The 15888-nt window shown below is 35.9% G+C and overlaps 1 protein-coding gene and 1 long non-coding RNA gene across 5 annotated transcripts in view; one reads left to right on the top strand and one right to left on the bottom strand.

The window, feature by feature from the left end:
* Positions 1-3067: 3067 nt before the first annotated feature.
* LOC120529981 lies at positions 3068-10457 on the bottom strand. Its single transcript, XR_005633844.1, has 3 exons — positions 10387-10457; positions 6040-6089; positions 3068-3248 (listed from the first exon to the last, which is right to left on the bottom strand). It is a non-coding gene; the product is annotated as an uncharacterized LOC120529981 (long non-coding RNA).
* A 150-nt stretch (positions 10458-10607) lies between these two features.
* LOC120530341 (piezo-type mechanosensitive ion channel component 2) overlaps positions 10608-15888 on the top strand; it is a 559538-nt gene continuing 554257 nt past the window's right edge. For all 4 annotated transcript variants that reach the window (XM_039754759.1, XM_039754756.1, XM_039754758.1 and 1 more), the window contains exon 1: positions 10608-11336. In XM_039754759.1, the coding sequence (XP_039610693.1) occupies positions 11273-11336 (64 nt within the window). In that variant the 5' untranslated portion in view covers positions 10608-11272. The remainder of the gene's footprint in view (positions 11337-15888) is intronic.

Raw genomic sequence — 15888 nt, forward strand, 5'->3', positions numbered from 1 at the left:
TTCCAGAAAAAACTAAAGTGACACCAATAGATTATTAGCAGTACATCAAATCGCTACTAAGAAGACCTGGCATATCTACTTCACCCTCACATCTTCAGTTCATTTCAAAATCAGCTTGCCTCATTTGTTTGGTATTTACGTGATTTATGTGTCTGAGTGGATTTCTAATATACAAAGACTGTAAACATATGGCACTCTGGTGCTAGTTAATTTTACTTGTGCAGAGTGTCCATTGCAGAAGGTTGCCATTCCATCCTGAGGGCACTGCAAATTAACGTTCAGATTTAGGCTCTAACTTTTACATAACGACTAGACCTAGCAGCACAGAGGGTTGTGGGTTAGCGTTATAAAACGCTTCTTTGATTCGGCAGCTGCTTTAAAACTTACAAACATTCTAAGCAATCAGTCCGTTTATAGTGCCAGCTATAATAGCGAGGATAATGTAAATAGTAAGGTGGAAAGATTTAATTCTAAAGTGAGAGCTGCTGTTGACATAGTTGCACCTGAAAAGACAGTGAAAAAATCTTCTAGCATTGTTATACCATGGAAGACCCAAAGAGTGTCTGATTTAAAGAGAACATGCCGTAGAGCTGAGCGTCAATGGAGGAAGACTAAACTTACTATCCACCACAAAATATTAAAAGTCAAAATAACAGAATACAATAACACTGTCCGTCTTGAGAGACGCTGCTATTTCTCCAAGATTATAAATAACAATGCTAGTAATCCCAGAGTCTTATTTTCTACAATTGATCGCCTACTAAACCCAGGTAGCTCAAAGGAATGCCTCCTAAGTGCTTCCAGTGAAACCTGTGAGGCTGTCGCTGTATTTTTCAATCAAAAAATTAATGATATTAGAAATAACATAGTATATCTCCCCAACACTAAGGATCCTCCTAAACCCCAGCATCCTGTTATAAACAAATTAAACTCTTTCACTAGGATAGATTTACCTGATTTAAAGATCTCTCAATTAAAACCCTCCACCTGCCCTTGACCCGATACCAACAAGGTTTTTCAAAGAAGTATCAGGCGTGCTAATTGATAATGTTCTTGACATAGTAAATTCGTCACTAGATACTGGGGTCTTCCCAGACTGTCTTAAGACTGCTGTAGTTAAACCCCTACTTAAGAAACATAATCTTGACCCTCAGCTCTTGAAAATTTTAGACCCATCTCTAACCTGCCTTTTTAAGTAAAGTTCTGGAGAAGGCAGTCATTATGCAGTTAAATGACCACCTAAATAAACATGCTATTCTTGATAAATTTCAGTCGGTTTTAGAACAAATCACAGCACAGAAACTGCACTCGTTAAAGTAGTAAATGACTTGCGGGTGAATGCAGACAGAGGCCATTTATCTGTTCTCATCCTCTTAGATCTGAGTGCTGCATTTGACACCATTGATCACAACATTCTTAGAAATCGCCTTAGTCAATGGGTGGGCCTCTCTGGCAGTCTTAAATTGTTTTGAATCCTACCTGACAGGGAGAAAATTTTTGTTAGTTGTGGGAATTACAACTCAAGACACATGATATCCAATATGGTGTTCCACAAGGCTCTATCCTGGGTCCGCTGTTATTCTCAATCTACATGCTTCCGTTAGGTCAGATTATCTCAGGGCACAACGTGAGCTACCACAGCTATGCTGATGACACACAGCTGTACTTATCAATAGCACCTGATGACCCGATTCTATTGATTCACTAACAGAATGTCTGACTAGTATCTCAGAATGGATGAATAGTAATTTTCTCAAGTTAAATAAAGAGAAAACTGAAATTTTAGTGATCAGCAATAATGGATACAATGAGGCTATTAGAAATAAACTGGATACATTAGGATTAAAAGTCAAGACGGAGGTAAAAAGCTTAGGGGTGATTGTTGACTGTAATCTGAATTTTAAATCACATATTAATCAGATCATTAGGACAGCATTTTTCACTTAAGAAACATAAGTAAAGTTAGACCTCTTATATCACTGAAAGATGCTGAGAAATTAGTTCACGCGCTTGTTTTCAGTCGACTAGATTACTGTAACGCACTCCTCTCAGGACTACCCAAAAAGATATAAATCGTTTGCAACTAGTGCAGAATGCAGCTGCTAGAATCCTAACTAGGAAAAGAAAATCGAACACATTTCTCCAGTTTTAATGTCACTACACTGGTTACCTGTGTCATTCAGGATTGACTTTAAAATTCTGCTTATGGTTTATAAAGCCTTAAATAATCTGCCCCATCTTATATATCGGAATGTCTGACACCTTATATTCCAAATCGTAACCTCAGATCCTCAAATGAGTGTCTCCTTAGAATTCCAAGAACAAAAGAAGTGGTGAGGCGGCCTTCTGCTGCTATGCACCTAAAATCTGGAATAGCCTGCCAATAGGAATTCGCCAGGCTGATACAGTAGAGCACTTTAAAACACTGCTGAAAACACATTACTTTAACATGGCCTTTTATAACTTCATTTTAATCTTAATTTAACTTAATCCTGATACTCTATATGTTCAATTCCTCAAAATAACTATTCATGGTGGCTCTAAAATCGCTACTGACCCCTACTCCCTTTTCTGTTTCTTTTTCCGGTTTCTTTGTGGTGGTGGCCTGTGCCACCTCCACCTACTCAAAGCTTCATGATGCACCAACAATGATGGACGGATTAAAAGGCAGAAGCATACGTGACCATCATCATCATCAAGCCCTTCCGTGAGAACCCTAAATCCAAAGAGGACTGTTTCATTTATGTTAGGTAGAATGCCCAGAGGGGACTGGGTGATCTCATGGTCTGGAATCCCTACAGATTTTATTTTTTCTCCAGCCGTCTGGAGTTTTTGTTTTTCTGTCCCCTGGCCATTGAACCTTACTCTTATTCGATGTTAATGTTGATTTATTTTGTTTTATAATTGTGTCTTTCATTTTTCTATTCTTTAATATGTAAAGCACTTTGAGCTAATGTTTGTATGAAAATGTGCTATATAAATAAATGTTGTTGTTGTTGGGAACACAAATGGTACAACGTTTGCACCGGAAAAGGTCCTGGTACCATCATGATTTAAGCAGAGATTATATCTTTTTGCTTGCATTTATTTTCATTATTTATTTTTTACTCCTTTAACATTGCATGGTGACAATGAGGTCATTGTGGCTCCATTTGGGATTTTAGTTTCAAATAACACCATCCACTGTTGGTTCAATGTCCTTTGTGCAGACATACATTGGCATTACAAGGTATGATCAGGAAACAAATCTAAAGGAACAAAGAAAAAATTCTAAATTAATTTTACATTTAATATAGGTTTTGTCAGACATTTTATACAAAAATATACTCAATTATGCTGTATTATCATCTGAACTTGGGTTTGACTTTCTTTCTAAGGAGAGAATGTTAATTTCCCTGGAAATTTAATTTATGGGTTTTTTGACTAATCTTTTTCCTGACTTTGAGCTGTTTTGTTCCTTTTGATTTTTTTTTCTGATCTCTCTGTCCTCTACAGTATTGCCAGAGCACTGTTCATCTCTATCTATTTTACCCTTCCTATTTTTGCACTAAAATCATTCCGTCTCAGTCTAGTTCTTTAATCCAACCTTTTTCGATCATATGAAAATGTTTATCAAAGAAAGACAGAGGAAAAGTCACATTGCTAATCACTGCTTCGTACCAATGTAAGCAGACTAAATAGCTCATTTTTGTGTTACTTTGGTTTTTCCATCTTTCACCTCTCTTTACCATTTGAAATATTAATACCATTATTTTTTATAATTTTTGAAATTTTTAATTTTGATTGCTGCCATCCCTAGAAGATATTCCATATTAACAAATTGTTAAGTATTACTATTCTAAATAGTGCTGCTCAAAGATATACTGCTCATTAACATGTGTTTTGTGTGTTAACGTGCAATATGTCCAGTTCCTTTACCTATCAGTAATGAAGTCAGAGCACTTTTATAACATCTTGTCAAAGCCTGGGATTTTTTTAGTGTAAAATGTGGCATGATCTTTTTTTAATAACTCTTGCTCGACAATTATCCAATAAATAAGTGCCCAATCAATATAGCCATAGTGACAGTGTTTCGTTGTTTTGGCTCTATATGCCACCACAATGGAATTGAAATGAACAAATACAGTAATTATATGAATGAAGTGTAGACTTTTAGCCTTAATTCAAAGGGTTTAACAGAAATATCATATGAGCCATTTATTAATGACAGTCATTTTTACACATGATTCCTCCTTTTACAGGGGCTCAGAAGTATCTGAATATTTGACTGGCGAGCTGTTCCAAAGCCAGGTTAGAGCAGGTCTCTCATTATTTCATTAACTATTAAGCAAGTAAAAGGTCTGGAATTGATTCTAAGTGTGGGATTTGTATTTCAAAGCTGTCACTGTGAACTTTCAATATGAGGTCCAAAGAGCTGTCCATGCAAGTAAAAACAAGCAATCATTAGGCAGAAGAAACTAAACAAACCCATCTGAGAACACAGCAGAAACATAAGGAGTTTTCAAATCAACCATCTGGCACGTCCTTAAAAAGAAGGAACACACTGGTGGATTCAGCAACATCAGAAGGTCAGAATAGCCATGGAAGACAACTGTACTGGATGATTTCAAAATACTGTCCTTGGTGAAGAAGAACCCCTTCACGACATTTAGTCAAACCAAGAAAACTCTCCAAGAGGTAGGCCTATCATTACCAAAGTCTACAATCAAGGGAAGACTTCATGAAAGTAAAGGCAGAGGGTCTACCACAAGCTGCAAACCATTGGTAATCCTCAAGCATAGAAAGGACAGATTAGGCTTTGCCAGAAATTTTTTTTTAAAAAACTGCCCAGTTCTGGAACAATTTTCTTTGGACAAATGAAATTAAGATCAATATGTACCAGAATTATGGACAGAGAAGAATATGGAGAAGATAAGGAATGGCTCATGATCCGATGAATATCACATAATCTGTGAAACAGGGTGGAGGTAGTTTTATGGCATGATCATGCCTGACTGCCAGTGGAAGTCAGTCACTAGTATTTACTGATGATATGACTGCTGATAGAACTAGCAGGATGAATTCTGAAATGTAGAGGGCTATACCTGTCTGCTGAGATTCAGACAAATACTGAAAAACTGATAGGTCAAAGTTTCGCAGTACAGATGGAAAACAAGCCAAAATATACTGTAACAGCCAACCAAGCACTTTCAAAGCAAAGAAGTCGAAGATTCTTCAATGACTAAGTCACTCAACTGACCTTAACCCAGTTGGACATGCATTTCACTTGCTGAAGACAAAACAGATGGCTGAAAGTCCAGCAAACAAACAGCACCTGAAGAGAGCATCAGTAAAGGCCTGGCAAAGTATCACTAGTGTGGAAACCCAGCACTTGAAGATGGCCATGGGTTCCAGACTTCAGGTAGTCATTGAATGTAAAGGATTTTCAACCAAATGTTGAAGATGATCATTATATGTATAATTATGTTAGTTTGTTCAAATATTGTTTAGAAATGGGGGTGATGGGCTATGCAGAAAATGTCTGTCATTCCTAAATGGCTAATATGATATTTTTGTTAAACTCTTTTAATTAAAGCTGAAAGTCTACACTTCAATCACATAATGATTGCTCTGTTTCAAATCCTTTGTGGTGGCACACAGAGCCAAAATTATGAACATTGTTTCACTGCCCATATAGTTATTGACCTGACTGTATCAGTTTTTTTTTATTTTGGCTGTCATTTATGATTTGGTATTTTGCTGATCTTAACTATACACATTAATTAAAAGTGAAAAGGTTCTCAAAAATGTTTCACTTTATGTATTTTGCCCTGTTCTAGAAAATCTTTCTCTCTAATATTTGATTATCACCTATTACAATATTTCCATTCTGAATTCTGTTGTCAGTAACAACAATGAAACAACATTCTTTTGCTTTATGAACGACCACCTTTGAAATATCAAAGCTAGGTTGCTGTTTTTGCTCATAAAGCTTTAAATCACTACTGTTTAGATAAAAATTACCACATCAGCCTCCTTTACTGCAGGTGTTATACTGACCTGGGCCTAATGGAAAATGGAATCTGTTGAGCTGTTTACTGATGCATCTTCTGTAGAAGATTTAAAAACAGAAACAATGTAAGGCTATTGCAAGGAAAGTAATAACATAGAAAGTAACAACAGGACAAGGTGTGATTTCCCACTTGTCCACAAATGTGCGTAGAGTTAGCTTATTTTTCTAATGTTTGCTTTAATTTCCTCAAGGCTACTAGAGGTCTATTGTCTTATTAATTTGTGATGCTGCATTTTAAAGCCTAAATTCTAAAAATGTTAAAAAGCACACATTAACTTCACTACCATGAAAGTACTGTACAAATAAAAGGTGAAATGGAAAACAGTTGCACTCAACTGTATCCTTTAACATCTGCTTTAAATAAAATAATTCATCAAACTATGTATTAAAGGAGTTAATTCCACCCTCTTGTTTACAGGTTTAGAGCACATTATCTGAATTTACTTGAATATACTTCTGTTGCATAAGGCTGTATCCACCAGCTCTAAATGACAGAAGCATTTAAAACTTTCAGAACTTTGTGTTTGTATAATCCACTTGAGCCAAGACCTTACTTGAGTAATGAGGAATGAATATGTTCTCATCTGAAACCAAAGACTAATTTATTAGCTGTGAATGGTAGCTTAGCAAGTAAAGGGTATCCTGAACAAAAAGAAAAAGGGAATTTAAAAGCAGAATATAAAAGACAAAAAGAATCTTAAAATACTGAACAACTAAATGGAGCCAATCTAGTTTTTTTGTTTTTTTTACCATACCCTGCATTAACCATCTAATATTTTCACTGTTTTTAATCTTTGAGCTTGCTTTATCCTTTATGTCTAAGTTTTTTTTTCTGTTTTAACTGTATTCCATCTTATGCTTTCTTTGATTACTTGTATTCCTTGTGGCTCTCTGAATCAAATGGTTCATAAAGTTGCATCAGTTTCACTTTTAAAAACTAGACATGAAATATACCTGAATCTCCATGGTCCTGTTCAGCCTATATACATCAGACTTCCAATACAATTCGAAGTCCTGCCACGTGCAAATGTTTGATGATGACACTGCTATTGTGGGCTTCATCAGGAGTGGGCAGGAGGAGGAGTACAGGAAACTATTCAATGACTTTGTTAAATGGTGCAACTCAAACCACTTACACCTGAACACTAGCAAGACCAAGGAACTGGTGGTGGATTTTAGGAGGCCCAGGCCCCTCATGGACCCCGTGATCATCAGAGGAGACTGTGTGCAGAGGGTACAAAATTATAAATACCTGGAAGTGTAGCTGGAAGACAAATTGGACTGGACTGCCAATACTGATGCTCTGTGTAAGAAAGGTCAGAGTCGACTATACTTCCTTAGAAGGTTGGTATCCTTCAACATCTGCAATAAGATGCTGGAGATGTTCTACCAGACGGTTGTGGCGAGTGCCCTCTTCTATGCGGTGGTGTGCTGGGGAGGCAGCATAAGGAAGAAGGACGTCTTACGCCTGGACAAACTTGTTAAGAAGGCAGGCTCTATTTTAGGAATAAAGCTGAACAGTTTAACATCTGTAGCAGAGCGACAGGCATTAAGCAAACTCCTGTCAATCATGGAGAATCCACTGCATCCACTGAACAGTGTCATCTCCAGGCAGAGGAGTACCTTCAGTGACAGACTCTTGTCACTGTCTTGCTCCACTGACAGACTGAGGAGATCGTTCCTCCCCCACACTATGCGACTCTTCAATTCCACCCGGGGGAGTAAATGCGAACATTATTCAAAGTTATTGTCTGCTTTTACATGCATTTTTATTACTCTTTAATTTAATATGTTTTTTTTGTATCAGTATACTGCTGTTGGATTACTTTGCTGAAAGCCAAAAGTAAATGGAATATTTTCCAGTTTTTCTGCTTAAAGTTAAAGGTTTAGATTTTAGTTAATTATTAATATGGACGTCCAACTTAAATGATAGTGGAATACCTTAGCTGAAAGAACATACTTAACCTAGTATTAATATGTTGCAAACATAGTTTCCTAAATGAAAGGCTCCAAGATAAAAGTAATGTGATCAAGGAATAGGTAAAGCTCTACACTTTCAACCACAAGAATTTCACCTCAGACTCCAGCAACGGCTTACTGTAGAAACCTCAGCACCATTCATGCAAATGATCTTATTGTAGAATTGTGGAAGGATATATATTAAGGACTTGTGAATCAATCTGGGTGAAAGTTTCAACAAAATAAATATGAAGCATTTGATGATCTTTGTTTCATTACAATATCTTTCAGTCTGCATACTAATAATGAATGTTCTTTTATTGTATTTTGATTTGATGTATTTCTAGCCTAAATATTAACATCATCATTTCCTTTAATCTCTTGACTTGTAATATCTGCTGCATTTCTTATTTCAATTGCTGTTGATTTCCACCCTTGCTTTTCGCATTTACTATTAGCAAAATGATGCCTAATTGTTAGGCTTGCTAAAGACTTAAGTGAACTTTTTATTACTAGCTGATGTAACTAGAGACCTGTTTTGCAAAAATTGTAGTTTCAGATTTCAACTTGCTTTGACATGGAAAGAATGGAATGCTTGAAGAAAAATATTATTGTGATCCTAACCATTACCTCCTCCACACTGATTCTCAGCACAGGCACCCCACAGAGTGGTGTGCTGAGCCTCCTGATTACTTGTTGTTCATCTACGACTGTGTGACTAAACACAGCTTAAAGTCCATTATTCTTTATGTAGATCTGTCACGTTTTTGATTTTAATATTTTCAAAAAGAGCTATTTTAATTTTATAAAGAGATTTTATTTATGCACCACATTTCTCACAATGCCCCATGTTTCATCTCCATGTCATGGAAAGTAATCTTCTTTTAATCTCTCTGCCCTCTTTAATTTGCCTTCCATGACTGGTCTATTTACAACAGTCACTCACTTTAAAGTTTCCAGTGCTATGCTGTGTACAAAGAAGGGCAGAAAATAGAAGTAAGCCTACCTAATTTCATTCTCCAGAAAGGCAGAATGCCGTCAATGAAAACACTTTGTGCACCAATGACTTTTTATTTCTGCTGTTATTACAAAAACATTCAATTCATTCACAATTAAAATGACAGTTTGTAATGACTATTTAGGTAACTGTAATTGCCTAATGTTTTTCTGGTGTCTGGTATTTCAGAATGGAGGATCAGAACCTTCATCTCTATCATTATATCTAACAGAAACTGAACACTATGCCTGCCTGCTGCATTCACTACAACCAATCGGAGAAACATACTACATTTGATTTAACAATCTATGCTGTTCTGTTTTCATTTCTATATTTAAATATTCTTGTTCGTAATATTCAACAGCCTTTTCCCCAAATCCCCGTGTCTTGTATGTTATATATTCACAAATTTGTTTAATCCATTTTAACGATTTACCAGTCAAAAAAATCGAAGCATTCCCTATCAAACTGTGATATGACACATATTGCATCAGTAGGTGGGGCTGTTACATTGTGCGAATCATCTCAAGGGTCTAAGCTCTTTTGAAAACAGTCACCATTGTGCATTTCTCTTCACTTCTTGGATTTTTGGGAACCATGAATGATTAATAAAAATACTTTTCAAAACTGTTAAAATTAATAAAAATTCAAAACCTGTTAAAATCCGACAAACATAATAAAAAATAACAAAACAAAAGGACAGACTTATTGCATCTACTGTTATGTGCTATTTGTTGACTTTTCATAAATGGAAAATAAATAAAACTAATAAGGATACTTTTAAATCAAATTGCTCCATTTAGTACTCCCTTTCATATTGACTAGAGTCTTAATGCGTTACATACTACAGTGATCCGTTAGGGATAACATTGATGCTAGCAAATGTTTTGAAAAATGATATCCTTTCAACCACTTCGGTAAAAAGCATTTGAACGATTAGTGAGCGTGGAGTACTGTCTCACCTATCCCTCAATATCTGTTCTACAGCAAACCCTTTAGCAATAAGGTTATCATTGACAATATTTACCCCTTCAGTTAGCTATCGCCATGTGCCAGATGGTTCTCTGCCACAGCTACAGTAAGTTTTAGCAGTGCTAGATCTACGTTGCAAAATTATTTTAAGCGAACCTTAAAAAAAAAAGATAAAAAACATAAACAGTAACATACGTCTGAAAAAGGTAACAATTTCTTTGATTTGGGGATATAATTTTAAAACTTTGCAGACTGAAATAACCGTTTTACAACACATTCATTGCATTACATTAAAGAATTGTTTGTGTAAACACCATTAATACGTTTATAGGTTATGGGTAATCATTTCAATTATATATACAGAAGAATTCTTATTCGCCTTGATATTCTCAGTACTACGTTATACCTGGCCTCCGCTATACTGCCAGCCGTTCCTTGCAGCTGCTGTTGAATCCCATCCATCTTCCTCGGTTTTCAAGAAGTGCGTTGTCCCGCCTTTCCTTCGCGCTGATTGGTAATACTTTATACTCCAGCCCTAAGTCGCTCTTTCGTGAGCGGCTGAGTTAAATGTCATTCACAGGGTGGTCCCGTAAAGTTTTCATTGAGAAGGAGAGCTTCGAAGTCAGATGTGAAGCAAGGAAGCTACGACTAAGGATATGTGATAGCTGGGACAAGTAAGCAAGTGACTAGTCGGGGCTGGTCCGGATAAGAAAAAGACTTGTATGTCTCTTTTTTTGCTATTTCTCGGTGCGGCTACTGAATTCTCTCCCAGGACTGGGATTTGTGGTAGACACTCGCGGATAATTTTGCGTGATTTATTCTACAAGTACAGCCAGAGAAGTGTATAGAAAACGCAGTTACAGGAGATGGCACTACTTACACTGTTCTGAGGATTTTAATCCGAAACTTCAGTAAGCAAGCCAATGATACACGCATAAGTGAGGTGTTACGGTTACATTTAAATGTCTCAAGGCATTTTTGTTTTAGATCTTCTTGCCATCTTTAAAAAATGGGGCGTTTAAATCAATTTTAAACCTCTTGAAGTAGACAAGTGCTGAAGGTTTCAGCTTTGCATAATGGCTTACCGCGGACTTGTCATACGAGGATGAGCTTCTATCAGCAAGAAAGATAACTGTCCGCAGGGCAATGCTCGGCTCTTTGCGGTCGGGGCAAAGTTGGACCTGAAAGCTGGAAGGATTCACTGGCCACAGAATCGCGGACACTTAGAGAGAAGGCAGCAAGTGCCTCTTCAAACCTGTTGTTAATCCTTCGAGGAGGTAAAGGCGCGAGGGATGGCATCAGAAGTGGTGTGTGGGCTCATCTTCAGGCTGGTACTCCCGATATGTCTAGCAGCAGGTAAACGCCTTCGCTTTCTTTCTTTCTTTCTTTCTTTCTTTCTTTCTTTCTTTCTTTCTTTCTTTCTTTCGGCCATGTACTGTATGTATTTATTTAACAGCTTACCTGATTTCAGTTGTTTTTGCATATTGCGACGACTTCAATGTGGCATGCTAATGTTTCATTTCTGTACATATTGTAAAGATATGCTGATTTCGACACCGAGTCTTTTACAATCGAAAAGAGTGTATTTTAGTATGATCCCAAATAAGGCGATAGTTACTTTTGTAAAGTAATTTTCTAATGGTTATTAAATTATATTTGATTTTATATAGCCTAGATTATGCACTATTCGTTGGCCCGAGATAGGACATATTTCACCACGGTTTAATCAGCCGGTATATCTTTGTGAGCTTCATCTCTATACCTTTTTCCTTAGCATTGTACCTTGACCGTCAAAAAGAACGGCGTATTAATAACCCAAAAATGTTCGGAGCAAATACAGAATATAGCGATCAAAATAATAATGCTATGCTAGCGATAATACTATTCAAAATCTTAGTTGAAACAGACTTTCTTTATCTATCTATCTATCTATCTATCTATCTATCTATCTATCTATCTATCTATCTATCTATCTATCTATCTATCTATGTGTTTGTGTGTCTGTTACTTATAAATTACTACTGTATTGAGTACCATCTCTGCTTTTGGACAATACCAAAAAAACGAGATACATCTTAACACTGTATATACGTTACCACGGCGAATGGTTACAATATAGAATACTATTATGTATTTGCCGTAGTTAAAAAAAAACATGTGGATATCGTTTTGCCACTGACATGCAACGTTCACTGAAGGTAATTACAAATTTTAATGCGTTGTACCTTCCTGGAAGCAGGAGCTATGCTGTGCTACGCGTGTTCAGCTTTACGTAATTGTATAATAAAACACTTGATTCAAACTATAGTGTCAACATAAGAATGATTCGCTGCTGTCTCAGACTGGAGTGTTTTTAGGACGCTATAATAAAAACAATAAGTCGGCGCAGTTTACTTTAAATATGTACTTAACTGATTATATTTACTGTGCCACATCGTGAAAGATGCATGCATACTTGAGCAAGACACAAGCATTGCAAATTTACTATTGCCCACGATGCACATAGGTATTAATTACTGTAACAGGATAAACACCATTGCAGACATCATGTACGTGTTGTAAGTATTTGACCCGTTATTATTGTCCAATCAGGCTGTTAACAGATAACTATTTAGAGACTCTTAGCTTTGAATTATTGGCTAGTAACGAAAGCTGCTTGAAAATGTCCCTTTTCATGAGTACATTGGTTATTTATGCATCGATAAGTTATTTAGCTGTCTAACTGGTTTATTTGATGTTCGTTTAATATGTTCATTCTGCACAAACTGAGTTTTACTTTTAATGTACATTTAGGGTAATTTAACTTTTTTCTTTTACCTTCTAAATTCCTTTCAGTTTATTTACATGAACCTAAGCCAGGGTACCCATGGATCCCTCCATTTTCTTATCCGCACATAGAGGTCAATTGCGCGGCCAGTCGGTTCCATCCGGGCAAATTTGGGCTCAAGGCGCTAAGCAACCCTGGCCAGACAGCCACGACGCTCAGCAACGTGACAATTATGATGCATATATTCAGAAATGTGGCCAGTGCATATTTGCACGTTATGTTTTTTATCTTCATGTTTCACTCTGGGTACCTGGCTGAATTAAAGAAAACAGTATCAACTCGAAGGTAATATGCTCAGTTGTACTCTAGGCATTAATCGTTTTATTTAAAATATCGCTTTATCGACATATCACACTACACAAACTTATTTGAGAGGGCAAGTGTAATGAAAAATGGTTAATTTAACTGGAACTTTTTACTTTATCAGGGATTACATCATTTCTTTCTTTCTTTCTTTCTTTGACATTTTGGCACTTTCATATTTTTATACCCGAGCCGTCGAGCCCTGCTGTGGTGTCCGTAACCACATGTCAGTAATTTTTTCAAGTGTGAAGGTGGAGATTTAGGTGATAGTATGGAATAGGGTCCGATGTTTTCCAAGTGTGTCTGTTAAAACGACGTCGGATAAAGCGCCTTTACATTAATACGGCTCTAATGATAATAATATACAAATGAGGACTAAGTACAGTTAATCTGTTAGTCACCAACTACGACGTAAAGATGGTATTTATAAGGGGGTTATTTGTGTCACATGACGATGTGTCATATAAATACGTTATCGCCCTTAAAGCTGTTCTAAAGTGCTCCAGAATTTAGAATAACGGGTGCGTATAAAGTGGAGAGTCTAAGATCGGCCTTTTTAGGCTCAGTTTGTAATAAGCAGTGTAATACATTTTATAGGTCCTAGCATTCACAAAGGTGAGTTGTTTGAGAAGGAGTCAATGCTGGAAATACCATTCCAGTTAGAAAATTATTACTTTTGTATGAGTCAAACAGAATTGCACCACGTTCACATCCATGAGGTACTTTTTACCGAAGCATGTTTGCTGGTTGCTAGTCTTAAAGGTCATATACATGGTTTTTCTTTGTATAAAATTGCCATTTTTTTCTTACTCTGTGTATATCAGAATGTGAAAAATGGTGTAACTTATAGGATATATAACTGTTTTAACAGTTTAATGTGTTGAATACATTAAAATTCTTTGTGCTGCTATGGTATTATTTAAGTAATATGAATTATTACATGCTTTTAAAACACATTGTATTAATATCTGTGAGGTAACACGTAAAGCTGGAATAACACCTGATGTTTTAAAATCATTTGAGAGACCACAGACCATTGAAGCAATGCTACTGTTGATTTACTGTTATACTTCAAAATTGTATGCAGCATAACTGACAGAAAGCTGTGTTTAACCTTTATGTTATATTGACCTGAGTCATAGCTTCCTTTATAAAATCTGTTTGAATAATAGATTTTGTTTTGAAAATGTAGATATTTCTTTTATTTTCTTTTTTCTTTCTAGCAGTTTTCACATACACTTTTAGGTATTAAATAGATACCTAATTATTACTTTTTTAAAAGGTTTAAATTACTATAAGAAATGTCATCTTGATAAAGAACACTTGTTTGCATGAAGGCATGCATTGTATTTAATGGTTTGATTTTAGAATATTTTTTCCTGGGTCATTCTGAATTTAAATGCTTATAAAAATTAGCAATTCAGAAGAATCAAACTAATAAAAACTCCACACTCTGTTTTTTTCTGAGAAAAAGTAAAGCAAAACAAAAAACCCTATGTTTCTAAAAATGTTTCATTTTCAGAAATGCTTTAGATTATGGCTGGCTACGGGTTAATTTACAAAGTTATAATCTCTTATTGCATATTGTAGAAGCATACTGTCTTCTTCTAGAGTGCAACAATTAATTCGCCTCCAATTTCAAAACTGATTCATAAAACCACCATAAAGGCTGTCAAAAATAAAGGACTGGGTAGAGGAGATATTTTTATTACATGCAAAGAATTCATGCAATTATGATGCAATTAAAATAGCTGTTAAAATTCTTGTGTCCAGACAAGGTAACATTTTAGGAGGTTCATTAAGTCTTCATAATATCCATCAATGCGTTGGTTATTGAATCTGCTTAATACAGCTTAGAATTGTTAGCATTGGAGACTATACTAACAGTTTTGAGTAGAAGGCCAGAGCAAACAGTAAGTGGACCACCAGTTTCTTATAATGTACACTTTATAAACCAGATGATTTTTTATCTAGTCCACCATCATTCACTGAAAATAACAGAGTGTTGACACTCAGATTGTTGTGCTACTTATTAAATAACCAAGTAACCTGTCATTGGGTCAGAGTTGATACTCACTTGAAGGCAATGGGGCAACCTACTAGAGTTCTTTAGCACTTTATATTAATTCCGAGCTACCTCTATACCATTAACAGTGCCAGTAACCAGAAACTATTTACAAAATACAGTACTTCCCTTGTTGTTGGCTTGTTTCTGCAACTCAAATGGGTAAGTGCGTAGATGGATGCTTCTGTTCATGGATTAGAGTTCTGCATTGATTCTTATAACTGGTGCACTTTTGTTAATGCATCTACCATTCTTAATGCATTTGCTTCTAGATTAATTCAAGATATGACTTTGAACCCCTTTTAGTACAGTAAAATTATGCCCAAATATTAAATATTCCAGTTATAAATGAGTACTAAGCAAATACTTTGTGAACTTCACATACTACAAGCAAAATATTTATTTTGAAGAAGATCCAACAATGAAAAATTTAAGAACATCCAAAAAATATTAATTAAGACTGAAAATCAAAACTAAATTTTGTTCGTATTCTTGTGAGCCTTTGTGTATTGTTTGTATACTGTATCTATATGTGTGCACTTTAGGATATATTGGTGTCCTGTCAGAAATATATTCTCACCTTTCGTCATTGTTTCTGTGAGGTGCTAGACCCTATCCTGGTAGTACTGGAACTAGACAGGAACAAGTCCTGAACAAGACACCTGTCTATCACAGATTCATGCTCACTCTTTGGAATCATCACTTAGCCAGTA

Source organism: Polypterus senegalus, chromosome 5 (genome assembly GCF_016835505.1).
Source record: "Polypterus senegalus isolate Bchr_013 chromosome 5, ASM1683550v1, whole genome shotgun sequence".
Lineage (NCBI taxonomy): Eukaryota > Metazoa > Chordata > Cladistia > Polypteriformes > Polypteridae > Polypterus > Polypterus senegalus.